The sequence below is a fragment of the Columba livia genome, chromosome 3 (genome assembly GCF_036013475.1).
Source record: "Columba livia isolate bColLiv1 breed racing homer chromosome 3, bColLiv1.pat.W.v2, whole genome shotgun sequence".
Taxonomy (NCBI): domain Eukaryota; kingdom Metazoa; phylum Chordata; class Aves; order Columbiformes; family Columbidae; genus Columba; species Columba livia.
Genome location: NC_088604.1, coordinates 82,697,391 through 82,720,817, shown reverse-complemented (window position 1 = coordinate 82,720,817; position 23,427 = coordinate 82,697,391). Strand labels below are relative to the sequence as shown.

The 23,427-nt window shown below is 40.6% G+C and overlaps 1 protein-coding gene across 1 annotated transcript in view; it reads left to right on the top strand.

Moving 5' to 3' along the window:
• Positions 1-16,031: 16,031 nt before the first annotated feature.
• The window catches only part of ADSS2 (adenylosuccinate synthase 2), a 37,235-nt gene continuing 29,839 nt past the window's right edge, over positions 16,032-23,427 (top strand). The window contains exon 1 of the mRNA XM_065057889.1: positions 16,032-16,452. Within this exon, the coding sequence (XP_064913961.1) occupies positions 16,285-16,452 (168 nt within the window). The 5' untranslated portion in view covers positions 16,032-16,284. The remainder of the gene's footprint in view (positions 16,453-23,427) is intronic.

Genomic DNA, 23,427 nt, shown 5'->3' with positions numbered 1-23,427 from the left:
TGAATTCACTTTTTGCAGAACTCCGGCTTGTGTTCAGAAGATGAAAGGCATAAGACAACCTACTGTAGCACTGAAGCTGGAATCTATTAATCAGAGACTGTTGACTTGGGCAGCCCTGAAACAATACTTAGCTGGTTGCTCCTATTCTAGTTTTCCATAAAGAAATCAGTTTCAGAAAATCATTGGTCCTTGCAAACAGTACTGAAGACAGCTGATTATATTTTCTATCTGTGATCTGAGATCCTGAAATGACAAGGTTTGTTCACTAGCATTTTTAGCACTCCTTGAAGGAGAATATTGAATTGCTTGATTCAAATGGCTTGATTCAGTGCTTGATTAAAAACTTTTAAAGATCAACCGTATTTGAAAAAGAATAATCAAGGTACTTTGTCCTTTGATGCAGAGCATAGTGATGATGTAATCAGATGCACATAGGGGTCTTTATGGCTCTATACTTCAGTATATTAATGTAAAGACCTTTGTCCTTGAACCCTGGGCTAAAATCAGCTGCATGAATTCTGTAACTTGCCAAGGAATGATCCATTTTGACTGATTTGGATGGAGGCAAAGGAGAGTGGAACGGCATACCCACACAGACATTTCAGGATGTCACAGGTATGAGCTGGTATGACAAGAGAAACTGAACAGCTGAACATGCTGAACTGAACATGCTGAGGGGGAGGGAGCAGAGAGGAGGGACTCTGAAATAGTCAAATGTGCTTAAATGAAGGGCTTGAAGATGGATTCACATCACAAAGTGACTAGGGAAGTTACCTGCCTGAAAAAAAAACAGATTTGACTGCATGGGGGTGCTCGAGCAAAAGACAAGCAGAATTATCTAAGAAACAACAAGTAATGTCTGCTCATAAAGTGGGCTTGATAAATTTGTTTATCTGAGTTAGAAGGAGGCAGAGGGATGCTTGTGCTAATTCTGGGCATCCCGTCCCTTACAATCCTTCTCCCCAAGTGCACAGAGCAAACAGAAAACATGTATTTGCTTTTTTATGCATCTCTGTCACTATCAATGGCATAGATGTAGCTGAAGAGAAATATGGTATTCTCTGACAAGACTTGATATCTTTGGAGATGGAGGTGCAAGATGTAGGGCCCTGCCAGTGACAGATTTACTGAGAGATTTAAGAAATTGTTTCATTCATTGACAGTGAGAACCTCATGGGTGATAGTTGGTAGAATAATCCATAAGACTACAGGAGACCTCACCAAAGTAGAAAGTCTTGGCTAATTGTTGAAGAAGTTTTAAAAATAATGTCTTGTCCTAAAGCAATGGTGGGCCTCCTCAAAAAAAAAAAAGAGGCATTACCAAAGTCTGATGATTCTTCGTGAATGAATGAATGAATCCTGGAGTAGTAGCTCCAATGCCATTTAGGTTGCCAATGCTCTGATGCTTCCAATGGGAAGGAGAATTATTTTCTTACAGACTTGGTATGTGTGTACATATGCATCACATGGACAGTTACACGTTTCCCTAATGCAGATATTCTAATCACTGAAAACAGAAAATATTTTGTAATTCTATATGCTTACGTTTATATGCTTCACTTGCCCATGCTCAGTGTACTCCATAGAATCATTAATTAATTCTACTAATCCATTCATTGATGGGCTCTTCACAGAGATCAACAATCTATGTGGTCCTTCCAGCTATAGGTACATAGCATACTGTCACTTTATTAGGATATACGTTGATATGAACACAGCTCTAGTAGCTCCAATACATCAAGTCCGGAACAAGTTTGAAACTTAAGAGGTTTCCTTGTTGAACCTTTCCAGGAAAGAGAGTGTGGATAATGCAAGTTAATCATGACAGAGAAATTATTGCTGTTACTTTTCAATTAAGAGTAGCTTCACATCTTTCCAATATTACTTCCCTAACTTCAGCTGACATAATACAAGTTGTTCATTAAAGACATAGGAAAATAATGGAATTGAAAGGGTGCAGAAGGCCAACATCTCTGAAGGAGATGACTTTTTCAAATATCAGGGCCCAAATATTTCTGTTTCACTATATCAGGATACAGAAGGGCTGACAGAAACTTAGAAATGGAATAATTCAGCTCCATATAAAGCAGGTCTGGGAGGAATATAAACTTAACAGTTTTGGCTTCTGGAGAGAATGTGATGCAGGACAGAACCTATTCCTGTTCTCACAAGCTGTTTTGAGTTTCCTGAGAAGCTGCTGCTGAGTTTCAGGGGAGACTTAAGAAGTTGGAGAGCCTCTTTCTGCTTGTTTACCAAATACTGAGCAGAACTGAGTCTGTCCAAGGTTCCAAACGCAAAATAAGCTGGTAGCTCAGTTAAGACTGGTCTTGTTTCTTTTTTTCTTGTTTCTTTGAAAAATATGTCTCCTGAGAAACTGAGTTTGAAATTTCAGTTTCCATACCTTGTCTAGTGATAATCATCCTCCCAGTCTGACTAGAATTTGAACTAGACTGTGTGCTCAGTGCTCTCAAGAGGGATGCTGAGGAGACTCTTGCATATGATTATTGGATACAAGTTGTTTCACCCAAAACTTATTTCAGTGTTTTTTCTATCAGCAGGTGTATTAACTTCCAGACTTCTGTCAGTAAACAAAATATTTGGAAACGCAAAAATGATGCAAATTCTGTTCTTATAGATGTGAACACGAGTGCCACTGGCTTCAATAATTTTCTGCAAAATAACCAAGCATATGTGAGATGATTCAGATGAATCAATAGACTCTCTTCGTCATTTGGAGGAAAAAAAATACTTAATTTACAAAGCAATTTTATTTTCTCTTACTTGATTATTCTGCACTTCCACTGTCTAAAAAAGCAGCAGTTAATAAGATAGAAAAAAAGTAATACCAGAACTCACACCATTAAGAAACAATTTACTGAAATTGCCAGAATACATACATTCCCAGTTTGGGGGTGGGGCGAATTATTTAAGCTCTGCAGTGAAAAATGCAATAGAAAAAGCCCAGGTTATGGGAACTTTTTACATGGCGTGTTGCTATGCTGCCATCTAGTGATAAAATGGAAAGGTACAATGGATAACGACAGAGGGAGAGCAAACCAAACCTACATAAACAGTACTACCTACCCCGTTTAAAGTCATGCTCATTTCTTGCAGTATAATACATAGCATTAATTACATGCTGAGAATAAACTCTTCAAAAAGAAGGTAAAGTCACAAAATAGTAGTGAACTTCTTATAATTGGCATTAAGACAGGGTGTAAAATGGATAAGGGTCAGATAGCAAATATGCTGCAGGAAACGTCTGCAGTTGAGGACCTCCTGTAAAATCTAAACCCAGAGCCATTCTCACAACCTCATGACAAAATTTAGCTCTCATGTATTTGGATTAGCTTCATGGAAGGCCTTTATAGGACAAAATTTTACGGATCACAAAACTTGTGACAAATACCTTTGCTACACATAACTGCTGGTATGTTCACACCACTATTATTTGCTGGTTTGTTCTATTTTCTCATGAACTCAAAATCAAATAAAACCTGTGAATTTTTGCCACTGCTGACCTGTTGTGTTTTCATGGCACACTGAAAAATATGGTGAATACTACATACTCTTGGAAAGGAAAGGAAGTAATTGCCCTCAAATGCAGTAAGCAGTGATGAAAGTAGAGCAACTGACAGTACAAGAGTCCTTATTTTAGTTCTAATGTTTATTGGTCCAAAATACTAGAAATAACAGTGCAGAAGAGTTTTATCAGGGGCTCCAGCACAGAAAAAATAGAAATTGTAGGACAAGGCGCTGCCTCAGTAAACTTTTCAAATGTCAGGTTTGTCTGGATCCATGAATTGCCTTTTTGTGACAGTTCAGACTCACCAAAATCTTACCACAATTCCTTTATTTATTTCTAAGAAAACTGACAATAGTTGCTTGTGAAAAGAAAGAAACTCATGCATCCTTCAGAATCCTATACAATGTTCCTATGAAAAAAGCTCCTATGAGTGTCACCTGATGGTGGATGCCGTAGTATGAGGAGATCCGGGATCCCTTTCGCTTTTCCCTCACCTTCCAGCCACTTCCTTGCTGTTCTGTTTCCTATCCAGAACATCAAACCCCCAGTCAAAGCAGGACTGTAATATAAGCAAGCATTAAAACAAGGATTAATACCTTGTGCATTATTTTATCACATATGTTTAGAATCATATTACTATCTATGGCCATTGCCCTACTACTGCTGACCAAGGGTATAGTTAACTGTGGATTCACAGAAAATGCCGAATTCTTCAGCAATGGGTGAAAGAAAATGTCTAAGATGTGGTACATTGCACAAATACCTAAACTTTGTCCTAAAGAAGCCAGCAGAGACACTGGGAGCAGTTTAATTGAACCTGAATGATACTCTGCCTGAGCTACCTTACTTCTTTCTTTGAAATTGTGCCTGAAATGTCAGCATATAAAGTAAAAAAGTGCAACCCTCACTTGGAAGTCTAGGCAAGGGTGAAGAAGAGTATCTGTCTGAGATTTTTTTCTAAATAGGGATCGGGTGTTTCATACAAGAGCTCTCACACATTCTGAACTCCCAGGAACAGCATACCTGAGTGGGGGGATATGTTTATCTTCGAGCTGATACCTACAACTTGACAATTAAGACTCAAAGACCATTCAGTACAGTAAAAATTGTAGGTGGTTTTTGAGTCCAGTCTTGCTTTCTGCTTCCATGAGCTTCTATACAGATGGAGTAGCACAATTACATGCAGTGAGTTTTTGAGGACTGAAAGGCCTACACAAGTACCATGGTGAATGAAACCAAGGGCAGATAGATCTGTCTAGCAGGTGGCTGGCTGTCTTCAAAGAAAAGGAAAAATGGCAAAATTATTACTGAGGCACAAAGTTAACTCAAAGTGGAAAAAAGAGGCCCAGATATGGGCCTTTCATCAACAGCTCTCATCATGGCTCATCATCCACAGCTGTTTGTAGAGTCACAAGTGTAACCATCTTAAATAGCATTGCATTTAACAAATATAAATAAAATGCCATACCCTAATTTTGGGTGCTTCTGAGAATAGTATTTTTTTCAAATAGGTATGAACAACAGGTTCCTATCACAAATTCCAAAACAGCCTTCTGAATATCTGAGAACCCTGTTTAAGTAAAGGTTACTAGTACTTATATATTTGTCCAACTGGTATAAGGCTGTTTATGAGAAGATTTCTCTTTGAAAACGATGAAGTTGGAAGAAGCTTTGATATTAAAAAATACATTTTCAAACATAGACATACCGTTAAAATAATATATGCTCAATCTGTTCCTTTCAGAATACACAACACTCAGAGCCAAGTTTAGTTTTATCTCCATTATTTCTGCAGCAGCAGACAGAAAACCACTTTTCTAACATCTGGTTACCTAATAACAAAAATGCCTTCACAATGCAATTAATATTGCTACCTTTTTCTTCTGTTTCACTTTAATCTTGAAGATAGTAATGTCAATTATTAAAGAAATGATAAAAAATTACAGTATATAATTATGGGAACTAAATAATAATAATAAAAAAATAAATTGTGGTGCCATGTATGCATAGCTTGTGTTAAGTACTGTACCAATGACTTATTACTTTCTGCAATTTGTTTAGATGAGAAACACACTCCTAACAGGATTTATTGTACATAATTATCCCTACCACTAATCCACGTGGAATAATCTCTTAAATGAATCTCCGTTCAGCTCGTACAATAGGTTGTCACATCTTCAGTCTAAATTAAACCATTAAATTGACATCCCTGTTTCTTGCATATCATAACTTCCACAATGCTTTTGCTTAAACTTTTTCCCAACAGTTTGCTCTGCAGGTGTATAAGAAAATCTGAAAAGAGACTTCTGTTTAACTGTCACACGTTACAGTTACGATTTTTGGATATAATTTTCACAAAGACTGAATCACTAAAACTTGCTAATTATCCTATCTCTATGAAATAGACAATAGGTTTCACCTCAAACATTATACCTGTGTTTCTGCTGCAGTATTAAGTAGAGAGAAAATCTTGCAAATGTATTTTTCCTAACACAGTAAAAGAAATTAAGTAAAGATGTATGTAAGTAGTATATTTCAGTAAGACATTTCCACTTCCAATGGGCAGATTTTCACAAGGCACACATTTGAACTGTTTTCCTAGGTGGCATAATTTCAAGGTACTTGTGATGGAGTAATTGCAGTGTTGTTCGGTTCAGAAGCATCTGCACTTTCAGGATCGTATATCCACAAAATTAACTTCTACAAAGTAAAAAAAGAGACACAACTTGATGTTTTTAAACAAACATTAATATTCTGTCACTGCGATAGCATGTCTTCTCGCAACAACACATAAGATGATGTAATAAAATTAACTTAGACAATGTGTATGCTGCAAGCTAGTCTTGTACTCTTTGTTTCTTTTCGATATGAACAGGCAAAAGCAACAGAGAGAACCTTCTTTCTCAGAAATAAAAGGAGAAAGAGTAAGGATTTATGCAGAAGAAATTCTGTCCTCTGATGCTGTCATACTTCCCTCAGATGCCCTTCCCCAGTCTCTCTCCTTTCTCGTGGGCTACACAGCTATTAATATATACAGCCTGCTCTGCTGCAGCAAAGGAAGAGGGGTTACTCACTGTTAAAACAGAACTTGTTTCTTGCCAAGGAAGTGTTACACAGCTGTTATTTAAATGTGTGTCATGTATGCTTCCATGACTGGCTCATCGCTCACATACTGCTCTTTCAGTCAGGACAGTGGCAAATAGCTGGTATTTCCATCTTGTAGTACACTCAGGGGGAATAATCATTCTGTGAGGCAGACCCAGCACGTTTGCCAGAATGTACAGCAGCGTAGGGATGTGCACAGAGGCAGTTACCATGAAACAGCTGACGTGCTGCAAGTTTACATCCTATGGTCTCCTATTCGTCTACTCCGATCAAAATGCCAAGTCTTGCAATCTGTCCCTAGAATAGGGCAGGCTGAGTAATCGTACAGCTGCTTGCTCAGAGGCGGCTGCGTAGAAGAACTTGCACAGGGAGAATACAAACTTGCTTCCACAGCTGTGAAGTGCAATCATTTTTAGCAGACTGCAGACTACTTATGAATTCAGTATGTTAGCAAGGACACTTCTTCATTATTTAAATTTTTCATATTTCCCCACATGATCACCATCTCTCTCACAGTCCAACAGGGGGTGAGGTAGGAAATAATTTATGTTATCATCTCTTTCTATTAAATTTGGCAGATGTTATGAAATAAGGAATTTTAAAAACAAGATGATACTAGTTTACTGTACCAATTGATTCATTGTATGCCACACACGTTTTAAAAATCTCAAGTATACAAATTAAAAGAAATGAATAATAGGTTGATCTTGCAAAGTCTGCCATTGGTCAGCCTGAATTTGTGTTAAAATTGAATTCCATAAAAATGAGGGAAAAAAATGTGGAGAAGAGATAGATTACAATGTAAGGCCAAAGAACACATTAAAACTTAAATTTACCTGGCTTTAACTTATGGAGAGTGGATCTGTTTTACACAAACAATAAATTACATACTACTTTAATCTATCATTAAAAAGCTTGCTATTGAGTAAAACTATTTTACATTATTTAAATGTCTGTTTGTTTGACATGTGTATGCAACGTCTAAAATAATGTTTTTAACATACTGGCTTTGGTTGTTCCACTGCATAAATATTGTAATATTGTAACCTAACCCTAACCTTAACCATAACCCTAACCCTAAACCTAACCTAACCCTAGCCCTAACCCTCTAACTTGAACCCTAAGCCTAACCTTAAGCTAACCATAACCCTAACCCATAACCCTAATCCTAACCATAACGCTAACATAACCCAAACCCTAACCCCTAACCCAAACCCAAGCCCTAACCCAAACTCTAACCCTAAGCAATTACAATTCAGATCCTAAAACACTATTTACATTCTTTACATTCTTTTACCCTAACACTAACCCTAACCCCTAAACCCTAACTGTAACCCTAACACTAAACCCTAACCCAAACCCAAACTCTAATTAGTCAAATCCCAAGGTTTTTTGGTTTTTTTTTTGTGGTAAACATTGTGGAAATCTGTGACAATATCATCAAATCATAGAATGGTTTGGGTTGGAAGGGACATTAAAGATCATCTAATTCCAACCCCTCTGCCATGGGCAGGGACACCTTCCACTAGACCACGTTGTTCAAAGCCCCATCCAGCCTGGCCTTGAAACACCGCCAGGGATGGGGCATCCACAACTTCTCTGGGCAGCCTGTTCCAGTGCCTCGCCACCCTCATGGTGAAGAATTTCTTCCTTATACCTTATCTAAATCTACCCTCTTTCAGTTTAAAGCCAATACCCCTTGTCCTATCACTACATGCCCTTGTAAAAGTCCCTCTCCAGCTTTCTTGTAGATCTCCTTTAAGTACTGAAAGGCCACAATGAGGTCTCCCTGGAGCCCTCTCTTCTCCAGGCTGAACAACCCCAACTCTTTCAGCCTGTCTTCACAGGAGATGTGCTCCAACCTTATCATCATCTTTCTGACCCACCTCTGGACTTGCTCCAACAAGTCCATGTCCTTCTTATGTTGGGGGCCCCAGAACTGAATGAAGTATTCCAGGTGGAGTAGCACAAGAGCAGAGCAGAGGGGCAGAATCACCTCCCTCAGCCTGCTGGTCATGCAGCTTTTGATGCAGCCCAGAATATACTATCCATGTAATCTGTGCTGTTTCAGTGTAACAGGAAAGAAATACTAATATTACAAAGCTGTTCAAGAATCAAGAATTCTGATGGACTTAATAAAAAAATAAGTAATATATGCACACCAGTTTCTTATCTCTGATTTAATGTAAGATTGAAATCTGTTAATTACGTCTCATACTTTTTTAGAGCTACAATCATACTACAGAATTGGGTATAAAAACACTCACTGGTCATTACAAAAACACTGTGAGAAAGCTGAGGGATTTTGCAGCTATACAGGAGGAGCAACTGCCTTTTGTCCTCTGGGAAGATATGGAGTGCAGATAGAATTCAGTGATTCATCTTGTAAACAAACAAATCATCTCTACACTAGTTAAACTCTGTTATTACTTGTAAGTTTTCCTTCACAACCTTTAGAGGTAAAGATGGGTTATTTTGTAAATAGCATATTCAGTTCTGGGGCTCTTATTTCACAACAGACTATAGATGCTACAGACTATAGACATCTGCATGCAAACCATCACTGAGTACGTGCTGATGAGACCACAATTAATTTTCTCACAACTTATTTTCACAGCTTACCTCAGTCTTTACTTTTGGCTTTACTCTGTAAGTCTCAGCAAATGGATTCAGTACTGGTTTTGGTGAAATAAAATTATTTAAAAAATAAACATCACACATAACACAATTTTTTAACACTAGTTAACATGAGATGTGTGCATCTGAGAATCTATTTAGATTAAATCCTGAAAATTTAGGATTTCAGGGTCCTCTTCATAAGGTTGCGCAAGAGAAAACCCCTAGTGACAGACAATCTACATCTCTAAGATTGAATGTAGTTTTAGGGCATTATTTCTAAGCACATTGGACCCAATTTAAAAACAAACAAACAAAAAAAGAAGAAGAATGTGAGAGAAACTTGATCCTAAAAGCATGTAAAATATTCACTAAGCTTTTGGCTCAAATTTTTCGCACATGTGTGTGTGACAACCTAGCTCCTGTGCACTGACACTGTGGGGAGCTACAAGATGTCTGTCTCTCAACAGCTACATAAACAAGCCCCTTAATGACATACATCTGGCAGGGCACATTTCCCAGCCCCTGAGCTCTCTAGGAACACAGCATAGGTCATTCTAGAGGCCTACACATCCTCATCTCCTGCCTTCAAGGCCACACTGTGCCCCATTCGCCAGTTTAGTCTCATCCCATCTCATCCCAAAACATCAGATAGGATTATTAGCAAAAGAAGGTAAGGATTTATCAGGACTCAGGTATTATGGGTTACAGGTTAGCACGGACAAAAATCTTTATTCTAGCTGTGGTGGGCTGATGCTGGCTAGACACCAGGTGCCCACCAAAGCTGCTCTGTCACTCCCGTCCCCAGCTGGACAGGAGAGAGAAAATATAAGGAAAGGCTTGTGGGTCGAAATAAGGATGAGAGACCACTCACCAATTACTGTCACGGGCAAAACAGACTCAATTTTGGGAAAAAGAACTTATTGCCAATCAAGTGAGAGTAGGGTAATGAGAAATAAACACAAATCTTAAACCACTTTCCTCCCACCCCTCCCTTCTTCCCAGGCTCAGCTTCACTACTGATTTTCTCTCCCTCCTCCCCACCAGCAGCACAGGGGGATGGGGAATGGGGGCTACAGTCAGTTCATCACACATTGTCTCTGCTGCTTCTTCGTCCTCATGGGGAGAACTCCTCATACTCTTCCCTCCTCCAGCGTGGGGTCCCTCCCACAGCAGACAGTCCTCCATGAACTTCTCCAATGTGAGTCCTTCCCATGGGCTGCAGTTCTTCACAAACTGCTCCAGTGTGGGCGCCTTCCATGGAGTGCAGTCCTTCAGAAGCAAACTGCTCCAGCCTGGGTCCCTTACAAGTTCACAAGTCCTCCCAACAAAACTGCTCCAGCCTGGGCTCCTCTCTCCCTGGGGCCACAGGCCCTGCCAGGAGCCTGCTCCAGCACGGGCTTCCCATGGGGTCACAGCCTCCTTCAGGCACATCCACCTGCTCTAGTGTGGGGTCCTCCCGGGGCTGCAGGTGGATCTCTGCTCCACCGCGGATCTCCATGGGCTGCAGGGGACAGCCGGCATCACCACGGGCATCACCACGGGCATCACCACGGGCATCACCATGGACTGCACCACGGGCTGCAGTGGAATCTCTGCTCTGGCGCCTGGAGCATCTCCTGCCCCTTTCTTCACTGGCCTTGCTGTCTGCAGGGCTGTTTCTCTCAGGTATTCTCGTTTCTCTCCTGCTTCAGTTGCTGTTGCGCAGCAACTTTTCCCTTTTTTTAACTAAGTCACCCCCAGAGGCACTACAACTATCACTGATGGGCTTGGCCTTGGCAGGTCCATCTTGCAGCCGGCTGGGATTGGCTCTGTTTGACACAGGGAAAGCTTCTAGCAGCTTCTCATAGAAGCCACCCCTGTGGGCCCCCCGCTACCAAAACCTTGCCACACAAACCCAACACACTAACCTATATTTAACAACCAAATACAATCTTGGTTGATGCAGTAGCTCTCACCCACAGCCCTTGTGGCATTTCAAGAAATGGAGAACTCAGGGTGCTGTTTTCAAACAGATAAAGCTGATGTAAACTGGGGCTACGGTGCTCCCCTCCCTTGAGCTGACACTTTTGCAACGACCTTGATAAGAAAACCACTCTAACAAAAAAACAGACCTAGGACAAAGGGAAAGTTTTCAGCCAGTTCAAGATCTCTCTTAGTCAAATATTGAGTGACATTTGGCATCCTGTTTTAATGAATAAAAACAACAGAAAGGATTAATGCATTCATTAGGGGATTTTGTTTGTTTGCTTCCCTTATATAGTTCTTCATTCTCCCTGACTCAGAGAGACATATTCTGAGAAATTTATAAATCTATAAAGTTCTGTAAAAATTAACCACATAATATCTCTGAAACATGCATTCTATTAGTCTTTTAATGGCTGATGCTGTCAAAGGCTAAGACAGAGAAAGAATACAGTAGCTTTGTATGCACCTAACATATTGTAACACTCAGGAACAAGGAACTTATTTGCACCTGCCTTGGAGGGTAAGCTGCTGCTCAAATCACAAGAAGCAATGAAATTCTGGGGGGAACACTGTAATAAAAGCTAACTTGCATCATATATGCCCATTTTCATATTTAACATATTGTAGGTATATATTTAAATTACAGTATAATATATACAGAAAACTCCATTTCATTTCTGCTCTGTAAAGACAGCAATTCATTTGCCGTTCTTTTAGAGAATGGAATATGCAGTTCTGAAGAACTCAAATTTTTTTTACTCTTTTTAGTATTGTTATGTAAAATTGTTGTCTTTGCAAATAATAATGTACAGGTCTCATTTCCAAGCAAAGGATTTAGCTTTACAGCTTTTCAAAGACAGTATTTTATTTTCCTGTATAACTCCAGTCTTGCCAGCCGCTACCTGATTTCAACTTGCATGTAAAAAATGCACTGCCAATGAAATTTCAAAAGTATAATGTATTATCTTTACTATTCTCCCACTGAATTCAAAATCTCATTGTTGTGGTGATGTTTATGATGTTTTTTTTAGTTCTTGCTTTTTGTATTCTGCAACACATCCATGAGGAAATTCCCACTCAATATATGAAGTTCCTTCATTTTCTAGGTATTTCTAACCAAAGAGTTGAAAACACTTACTAGTGTGTGCAAATGTATCAGTTGTGACAATATATACAAATATTACATTATAGTGTTCTTAATCTCATTTTTATCCTGATAAAAAGATTCACGAATGTAACAAAAATAATTAAAGGGAATTTAAAATGGAAAAACTAATTTTAAAACAGTAATAACAAGCAACAACCAGGGATTAATTACATTAGAACACTGTTCAAATAAAATTATGTCTGTCCTAACTGTATAATGATTTCTCTTCCTCCTAAAATAAGCTGACAGCATTCTGGAGAGTTTGAAGCACTACAGATGCCAATCGTGTCTGGCACAGTGGTTCTTAGACTTTCTTGACTATGGCAGTATCAACACATCAGTATTTTTTGTGAGCCACCGTATATCTTAACATCAAATTAAAACAGGAAAATGCTCTAAAGCTGCTGTAAATAACCAGGAAGTAAAATTAACTTACTTTTTATTGAATGTTTTAATGAGACGAATGTGACAAATTTCAACATTGTATTGTTTAACATGGTTCTGTGGAACACCTGCAGACTAGCTGACCATAGCCCACAGACCACTTTCTGCAACCACTGCTCTAGTATAGATAAGAGCTCAATGTAAAATATCTGAGTACCACATCATTGTCACAGGCAGAACCAATTTTAACAGAAAACTTGTACCATGGACCATGTGAGCTGACATTTTAATTGTCAAGGGCTATTTCTTCAATTTGTACTTTTCCTGAACCACAGAAATTGCTTACAGTAGGAAAAACAGTAGGAGGCAAGTATAAACTCATCATTATCATTTTTCAGTAATCCTTCAACACAATTAAGAAGTATTAAGGAGAAATAAATAGCACTCAATGACCCATTGGTCATGATGAGCATTAACTCATAGTCCTGTTGGCCTTCTTGCTTGTTATGGCATTTCCCCTTCATTCATGCTCACCTTGATTCTTTGAACTACTGAAGTTCTTATCAAAATTCTCCTCTAAACTACTTTGTGTATCAATTTAGAAAAAACACATAATCAGAATAATTGAAAACATAGAGATGTAACAATTCCACTTATCTCTTCAACACATCTGAATGAAACACAGATCTCACATCGCTTCCCCTCACTGTTTATCTACTAAAAATTCCTGTCTGAGTCTCTTGCAATTTATTGGGAGGCAGGAAATGCAGTCATATGAAAACCCTGAATGTACCCAAATAAGACTGAAATTTGTGTTAACTGCCTCAATTCTTCATATCCAGTCAGTAACATTTAACAATTCACAATACAATACAACTTAAACTGTATCAGTGTACACTTCTACCATGGGTTCAGTTTTACAAAGTTAATCCTGTAAATAAGCTTGCTAATGCTGGAAAAGGCAACCGCATTCCTTAATTCCTTGCACATGAAACTTCCCACTTTGTGCCACCTCTAAATGCCCACCTGACCTCTCACAGAGCAGATTCAGCTTGCTCAAATAGCAAAAAAACCTTAATATAGTCCACATGTACTAGAGGGAAAAAACAATACTGTAACATTGCATCCTCTTGCTGCTTTTCTTGTTATAGTAAATGAGGCAAAATAAGTGCAACTCGGAGTTTCTGCACAGTTTTATTCTAAACTCTTGCTTACACTATAGCGAATGCCAGTTTTTGGCAAGGTGTATTAGATACCAGCTGTGTTCATACTTCGGTCAAGCGTGACCATGATTTAGAACTATACTGTAAATACAGTTAGTGAATGATGTCAATAAAGAGTATTTAATATATTTTACAGTATTAGAATGAAAGCCTCCATTTTGATTGCAAAGAAAAGAGGGTAGGGCAATGACAGACCCATAAAAACATATATTAGATAAAAATTCTAAACTTTGCAGTACCAATCAGTATTGATTAGTGTGATTTTCATTAAATACTTACGGGTTTTCTGGAAGTGTTCATAATTTTCTTCACTGGTTCTATTCCTATCAAGAAAACATACCAAAACATAAATTTCAAAACTCTTCCACATCACACACACACAAAAAAAATAGCAGAACAATGGATTCATGTGCCTGAGGCCTCTTTGGAAAGTGACATTACACTCATACCATGTTGCTAGGACATTACCATGACAGACTCAAATTTATTTTGAGATTTGAGGGAATATTTGTATTGGCAACAGAGAGGTGTTAATATGATTCAGCCATACTGGAAAATCATATCCTGAATAGTTAATCCAGACCATTGTTTGGGGAGTCACAATATGATCTATGGCCTCAGAAGTGTGTGCACAAAAACAAAGTTTGCCACTGTGTTGGCAGGACTGGAGAAATTTACTTCAGCAGCTTCTTGTGGCTTTTATTGACTTCCCACAAGCTCTGTGCAGTGATATAGAAACCATGTGTTTGTTGTGTTTTTTTTTTTAGCACAAGCAGACAAAAATATTAATACTATGAACTATGCGGAATGTTTAAGGAACTATTTGCTCTTTGAGGTGTATACACACAATTGCCTCATATTTGCAATTGCTCAGCGTCTTTGTACCAAACTTACAACTTTGTCATAGCATTTCTTTCAGAATTCAGATATTTTCCACTGTTTTTTAAAAAAACGTTATCTGTCAACTTTGTATTTAATTTTCTGTTGTATATCGCCCTAGCTGTCCAAGCCACAGTAAAACTTTTCTCCAGTGGCTTTTATAAATTTGCAAATTCTTGGTTAAAGTAAACCTCAGGGAGTGAAGAAGCAACTAAAATAAAACTCTGCAACCTGCCAGACAGCTGCAGACTGTGACTGCTCAGTGACTCAGGTTTTTGAATAATTTCTTGGCAATAATTACATCATTCAGATTTATGTCTTTTTAATAGCTACTTTACACTAAAAAAAAAAATCTTTACCCAGGGGTGTTGATTCTGTGAAGCAGGAAAGAATGAAAACAGCCACTGAGACATCAGTTCCACTTCTAAGTGCTCAAGTATGCATGATGAAGGCATTTCTCTGCTATGAGTTTTTTTCCATTGTTTTTTTTCCTCATGAATAAGCTTGGGGCCATGCTCCGGTGTCTCTGGAGGAAACAGCCTCTTACATTTAGCCCCTGGTTCTACAAACACTGATTTACATTCTCACCATTAAGTTAGCAAAGCCCACCACATAGGTGAAGCTGCGATATACTGCAAAGACACACTTGCAGGTGTGACATCTGTGACAGGAGCCACAGGTATGCCCTGCCCACAGCAGACCAGTCCTGGGGGGAACCAGGGAACCACGGCAGCACTGAAACCCCCGGGCTGGCAGGGACCAGAGGCAACGCTGCTGTTCAGGAGCTGTGCGCCGACACCTCTAACACGTCAGGCTGCGAGCTGCTGTGTCCCAGATGTGGGCAACCCACACAGGATCTGTGGCCACCAAACCCAAGGCCGCAGCTTGTACACGTTTAGAGCTGAGGCCAGACCCGGCACACAAAGGCCTCCCTCGCCACCTCCACATGGCGCAGCCGCCATCCAGCCACAGCAGGACCAGCGTTTCCCACCCGGTGCAGCGCCACGGCCACTGCTCCGCGGCCACCCCGCTCCCCGCTCCCCAACCGACACGGCCTCGCGCGGGCGCCTGGGGCAACCGGCAAGGACCCGTCCTGCCACAGGTGCGGCCAGGACTACGCGCCCCAGCGTGCACCGCGCCCGGCCCCGCGCGGCGCCCTGGGTAGTGTAGTCCGGGCTGAGCGGAGCAAGGGAAAAGGAGGGAAAAAGCCGCCGCGAGCGGCGACGGCGACTCCAGTTGTCGGCGGGGAGCAGAGGTCTACCTCGCGGGAAGCGGCGGGGAGGCCGCGCTGGGGGTGCCGGTAGGAGGCGGCACCTGGACGCGGCAGCAGCATCACTGCCCGCCCGCCCGCGAGGAGGAGGAGGAGGCGGGGGAAGCGGAGCTGCCGCGCGCTGCCGCATGTGCCTGGAGCGGAGCGGGAACGGGCAGCGCGAGCCATGGCGGAGCATGGCGCCCCGGCCCCCGCCATCCCCAACGGCGAGTGCGTCTCCCGCGTCCCCGGCAACAAGGTGACCGTCGTGCTGGGGGCCCAGTGGGGCGACGAGGGCAAGGGGAAGGTGGTGGACCTGCTGGCGCAGGACGCCGACATCGTCTGCAGGTGCCAGGTGAGGAGGCGGCCGGGGCACGGGGGAGGCCGCGGGTGTCACCTTGAGGCGGGCGCCCCCGCCGCCGCCCGGCTCCGTGCGGGCACGGACTCTTCCCCGGGGCGTGCGCCTCAGCGCAGGGCCGGGTGGTGCTGCCCGGGGAGGCGCGGGGATCCCGCCGCGCAGGGCGGGCTGCGGGGCAGCGAAGCCTTCCCCGGCGGGGCAGCAGCCCGTGGCGAGAGCCCCGCGGCCGGGCTCTGCAGCCCTCCCGCTTCTCCTTTGTCCCCGTCCGGCGCCCGGAGGAGGAGGAAGGCGCCCTGCTCGCCGTGGAGAGCGGCCGGGGTCGCGTTCCCCCGCCTCAGGCCCGCCGCGCAGCGCTCTTTGTCTGGGGGACGGCGGGAAGGGGCCGCGCTTGGCGGTTCCCGCAGCATCACTGCTGGGAGCGGGCGCTGCGGGGCCGGGAGCCTTTCCCCGGCGGCGGCGTGGCCTAAGCCGCGCCGCCCGTCAGCGTGCTCGCCCTGCCCGGGCCGAGCTGGGGGTAGTGCTGGGCCCCGGCACCGAACCCGCGCTTACAGGATATACCTAAGGGCATGAATGCTTGTGGTCCGTAGCAACTTAGTCATCGTCAGATGCAACCAGCTTCTAAAAAGCTTGCTTGCCCTTGCTTCAAGATCATCGTCGTGTCAATGAACTCCCATTTTTCTCTGTTTATTTTTTTTTTCCTTTTTCTTCTCTCTTGCTTTACGGAGGCTTTATTACAGCAAAAGAGAAAAAAAATGATTCTAGCCTGTGAGCATAGTACTCTTAAGTGCCTGCGTTAAAACAACACAGATCTGAGGGGATGTTTTTCTTAACGTTTCTTGTGTAGTAAATCTGTAGAGTGCAACATAATGAACTATGTACGTTTTTTTCTTGAAGTTGAGAGATAACAGCAGCTTAAAAATACCTACAGCATGTGCAAATGTCATGTAAGCGTTGTTATCTGTAGGCCTTTGTTGAATGCTCAAATAAATGTGCTCTTAAATAAATATATTTTGGAAGAGCGTACCATTTCCCGTAGAGAACAAACACTGAAGCATTGTATTATCTAATAAGATCTGAGTATATAGTTGGTGTTTTCAAAGCCAACTCAGTTGCAAAGTTGACATATCATAAAATTTGTATTTTAGAGGCTTGAATTTTGAAGAAACATATTCTTAAATAGCTGCTTTCACAAATGAATTATTTTTCCCGTGTATCTTGTTTTTTGTTCAAAATGAAATGCAATGTGGTGCTGTGGCATGGTTGCCTGGCTTTGTGGGTTATAGAACACAGTGACTCAGTTTGTCCTTTACAACTTTGTTTTTGAAACTTGAAGGGCATCTAGGTGAGCGTGTGTGTTTAATGCTAAGAAGTCTTGGTGGGGTGAGAGAGGCAGATAGTGAATTTTTGTGTGTACATGTCTTAACGTATTGGTTACCTCTTTTGAATGAGTTGAGTAAAGGATCAAGAAAAGGGAAAAATGATGATGCCATCTCAGGCTTGAATTTCATGTCCGGTTTTGCCATTTCTAACAGTTGTTGCTCCTGCTGAAGGAAGGAGTTTTTCTGCCGCCTTTCTTCCCTTTCCTGTTGATGGCTGTGCTGTCTGGGTCTCCTCCCATGCACTGACTCTGGTGCTTGAGCACTTCTGTAAGTTGATTTAACTCACCAAAATGATAGGAGACTTATTTTTTGTTGGATGTACTTTCTACCATTTTAGTAAATGAAACTGATTGGCTCAGAGGACCTTGGTGAAAAGTGGAGCCCAGGACAGGGCAAGCACAAACAACAGATCCTCAATGGGAGGGGAGAACAGGAATATTCTCTTTCAGTGGTATTGAGCTATTAAATCGTCTTGTTATGTATGCAAGTATATTCTTGATGTTTTTGTTACTGCTGTTTGTGCTTTTCCTAGTGGTACAAGTCCAGAAAGAAGGATTGTAACACAATCTGCCCCTTGCTCATATCAGCTTTCTGTAATCCGAGCTTCTGATTCTTATTTCACCATTATACTTTTATTCATTCTAGGATGGTTCATCATGCTACAGAGTTGCTAGAATACCTGTGGATGCGATCAATTGTAGCGTGTTTTTATGAGAAAGTTATTAGTACGATTGTTTTCTTGGCGGACTTGGGAAGTTGTTGTAGCAGGTCTGATGTGTCTTGGAAACTTGCATTATATTTGCAGTGAAACACTCTAGTGTGGCTTTCATATCACTGTCTCTGGTTCTGTGCAGATGCGAGGCATAAAAATGGTACTGTCCCAGAATCGAGAGCAGGCTATCACTTAATTTTACAATGCCTGTAAAGGCATTGCAAGGAGGTGTACTCTGAAATCTATGGCCATACCTTTTTGTCTCCTAGGTAGCGGGTGTCTTAATGGCTTCAGTCACTTGTTTGACTGTCTGACTGTGGCATCTGGAACCAGATGCTGACTTAAGTACAAGTAGGTGAATGAGAGTGTCAGGAAATAAGTTAAATTACGATTCTGCTTTTTCTAAATAATGTACCCCCCACCCCCTCAGTATTTTATCTTGGGTTTAGAGATTGTTAAAATGAGTCTTGTGCTCAGAGCAAGGGAATGGTATTTTCAGGAGACAGATTGATAGATTCACATTTATCAGAAGCAGTATTATGGTTTCAAAACCGATTGTTTGAAGGGACTGAATTAAAGTACATCCTGGGGCTGTGTGTTATGTGGCTGCTAATGCAACTGAACGGGTGGCTGTGATAGTTTTGTGAGGGTACTGCTGGTACAGAGGGTTCAGATGCAGTTAATACAAACATATCTACATTACCGGCAAAATATGTACTTGTTCTTCCACTGCTAAATTTTAATTAGTCTTCATTTACCTCTGGGAGATATCTGGTAAAATTATACTATTGGTAAAATAAATGCATCGGTGAGACTTTTGTACTCAAACCTACATTTGTTCTTCAGTGGCTTACAGAACAAAGTCTGTGTACCTGCTGTCTTGTAAATCATAGTCCAGACAGTAAAACAGAGGAAGAATTGGTTTGAGATTCATTGCCAAAAAAACTGTGCTTTTGTGGTTTTTGATTGACGCAGTTTCCTCTTAGTAAGCAGCTAGCCTTGCTGTCAAACCTGGCAGTTTTCAAAAGTATACATTGTATTTTTGTCAGTTCCATGGGTAATGAAAAACTAAAGAAAAACATTTCTTGTTTTGATTAAGGGACTTCCTGCCATTGCAGAATGCAACCAAATTAGGGAATCTAACTACCAGAGCTTCATTTGTTAGTAGATACGGGAATTGCAAATTAATGCAAGCAAATTATTTTAGCTAATCATTTTATCAAAACAAATACAGTAGCAAAATATGCTACGTCTCTCTTCTGTTAACACCACCCGCCCCACCCAATCTACCACTATATGCGGTACAACAGAAAAATGTAGTCATGCATTTTGCAGGGCGTGATTCTGTTCTCATTTACTCACCAAAATTTTGGTCACTTCTTGCTCTTACTATTGGAGGTAGCTTGTTCATTAAGAGTACATAATTCACACAGATGAATAAGATTTCTAAGTCTTCAAATTATTTTCAAGCCATGCTCCCAATGCTAAACAATCCTATTTTCCTGCTTCCTCAGTTATATTGTACACCTTGTTGCTACTTCAAAACAGAATTGCAGCTTCTGCACAGATCTTAGCTGATTCCACCATGGACTGCTTGTGACTCTGCCTGCTGTGGGGTCACACGATTCCTACTCCTCAACTGCTAAGGCGTGGTTATTGCATCGTATGGAGTCTTCCTATTCCCTTTTCCTCCGCCCAAACAACAGTGTGTACAGTGACTCCATCACTGATCACTTGCTATGTGGCAATTACAGTGCAGCAATTAGTAGAGAAGTTTTCAATGTGCACATTCTTGGGGTTAAGCAGTTACCGTTGACCAGCTGGTAACTGCCGACTGAAGTACTCAGAGCAGTGCTGCCTAATACTTCCATATCACTAGTCTGTATATAGATACCTTATTTTATTTTATTTTATTTGTTTTGTAACTGGAATTTTCTTATTTTCCATTCACCAAGTCTACTTTTTTCTTTTTCTAAATATTCCAATTTGAAAAGGTGTTTTGGTCTAGAGCCTTTATAGGGCAGGCAGAACTAGGAATTGTATAATCAGTAGCTATAGCTATTAGTGCTTTTTTAGCTGCTCATGCAGTCGATACGTGATGTCTAGCTAGAGGTCTTTTTTTTTTTTTTTTAAGTTCTGGGTGCACTTTTGTACCTTGTAGCAGTTGGCAGCAGGCCAACGATGTGCTCTGGTGAGGAAGGAGAGGTCAGAAAATGAGTTCTTTGGCTTGCTCCATCAGTGAGTCATATGCTTTACAGACCTGCATTAGAGCATCACTGCCGGGTGATCCCTTGTTATTGTAAACAATCACACAATGTCGAAGTTATTTCAAATAGAAGAACAGTTGAAACCTGATTTTCCAGTTCATAAACGTTGTACCGTTAACAAAGGAGATCTTAATAGAACTAAAGAACAAATTGCACCTTGATCTACTGGTTTCCTGTTCTTTTAATCTTACTGTTAACTACAAAAGCTTACTGTGTTGGGTTGGTTAAGATGCAGTAGTCTATAGCAGTTCATCAATATTTCAAATATATTTTTTTTTTTTATTTCTGCTGTACTGCTCCACACATTTGGGAGATGTTATCTGTAAAGATTCCCAAAATCACTTTTTGTTTTTCATATCTTTCTTAAATATTCTTGTGAAATGTAGCAATGATCAATGGGGCTTTGTGCACTGAAGCAACGTAGTGCTAGACCACTCTTTGCTTTCAACATTTTTCTTGTGCCTTGTCTGCCTGCCTCACTTGATCTCTTTTAACTCTGAAGGATAGATTGGTCTTTATTCTGGACTTGGATAATGAATTCTTTTCCCTACCCAACATATGTAGGCATTGCAGCAGTATAAGGTTTTGCAGTTCAGGTGACACTAAGCCCGAATCAACTCTAAAGTCTTTTTAAATAATGCCTTTCAATAGCACTTCCTCAGAGCAAGTTCTGTCACTATAGAGAAAGGTATGGAGTTTTTTTGAGATGAATAGACTTAAGTTAATGTTATCTTTCATTTGGTAGGAGAAAACAGGTGAGTAGGTAAAACATCTTGTGCTTATTCTGTCATATTCTGCCTCAAACCACACTCTTCATCTTGTTCTGGTGCAGCAATTCGTGGACTACATTCAAAAATTTCTGAAGTCTAGCCAAAGAAACTCTTAGTAAGTGTATAACATGGTGCTTCCTTGAACTAGGTTTAGACTTTACAAACATGAATGGATTGTCAAGGAAGAAAATTGCTAGCTGACGGATGTTGTTTATACTGGAATCCAGGAGCAGGTTATATAGTAGAGTTGGTTGGCTGCTAATTGTTGAGGACAGAAAAGAGGAGAAAGCATGAAATTAATCACAAACTCTGGGCTGTGAGAGAATTAATTAGTTACCAAAACCTATTTTTGTTTTTATTTTTTTTTTAAAGGGGGATGATTTGCAATCTGAAGTTCAAAATAGATTTTTTGCAATATGTATTGAAGTGAGAAGGAAATAGCCTAGTAATTGCAAAGCTATGTCTAGTTAGGGTGTATCATAGGGGTTCAGATGTTCCTCTTTGTTAGACTGATCATCTTTTTAAAGGTGTATTCAGCATTCCTAGAGTCTGACTGTGGCAAGAAGGAGCCTTTCTTACCTTTCTCGTAAGTAATAGTATCTAGCTTTCTTGATGTATTTTAAACTTTTCATCCAAGAGTTACATGAAAATGTTTACGACCATGTGATGCCAAAGCAACATTGACTTATTTCTTGCCCAACTTGGCAGTCACTTGTATAGCTAGCTCAGAGACAACAGTGGTTGCCCTGAGCTAAAAATGAACGCTGGAATGTGGTAGCAGTAAAAGTAAACTGTAGAAAAATTTATGCACACATGCATCTGATGGGGAGAGTTGAAAGGAGTGTATGGCTTCTTCCTTAGTGTAGTATGAGATAACATCTCTTTAAACTAGACAACTAATTTCTGTTCTAGAGGAGATAACTTGAAAGACTTCTTTGCTGTACCCTGAGGCATCATATTTTTGAAATAGACAACTTGGCACAATCACATCATAAGAAAAGGCAGTGATTGTCATCATAGACTTTTTGGGTAGATACTGCTCTTAAATGCATATGTCAGTACTTCAGAGCTGCTTTAAATACTTCTGTATTTAGTATCACTATAGACAGCCATTTACACTATGCTTTTAATAGTAATTTTAGTCTGCTTTTCTAAGAAATCTCTTCTGCCCTATGCACCTCTACTGTTAGGTAAAGTTGCAGTAATGTGGACTAGTCTCAGCAGTTCTGAGAGCGTTGCTATAGACGAGGCATCAGGGTATGAACTGCTCTCTTGTCTTGATGTGTTCAAACAGGATTTAACTGTTCCGATGACTATACTAACATCATGTCTGCCCTTGACTAATAAAGATATGCTTTGAAAATAAAATACATATTTTCAACTTACATAGTTCTAAAATGGAGAAAGACATGCTGTTGTACCTCCATCTTAGTTTCAAATGCATTATTTTCTGTGGTTCTGGAGTGATTTCTTACTTGCATGTTCTACTAATGTATGTACACATGCCTCATACTTAAGCATATGCTTCCTTCTTCCTTGGCTAGCACACATAGCACACATTTTCTCTTGGTCTTTGTGTTCTACACAAAGTTTTTAAGAAGCAGAGAATGTCTTATTGTCTTTTTTTTTTTTTTTTTTTTTTTTTTTTTTTTTTTTTTTGGTCAGAGGGTAAGTTTGTAAGGTCGCTTTCGGTTTATGAATGAGCAACTCTGCTTTCCTTTTTGGTTTTGCTGATTATCCATGTTGGTACATATTAGGCTGCACTTTTTTCAAAAAAAAAGCAAGAGAAAACCCTGAAGTCTGAAGGCAGAATGAATTAACGATTAAGAGGGTCTTTCAAGGAA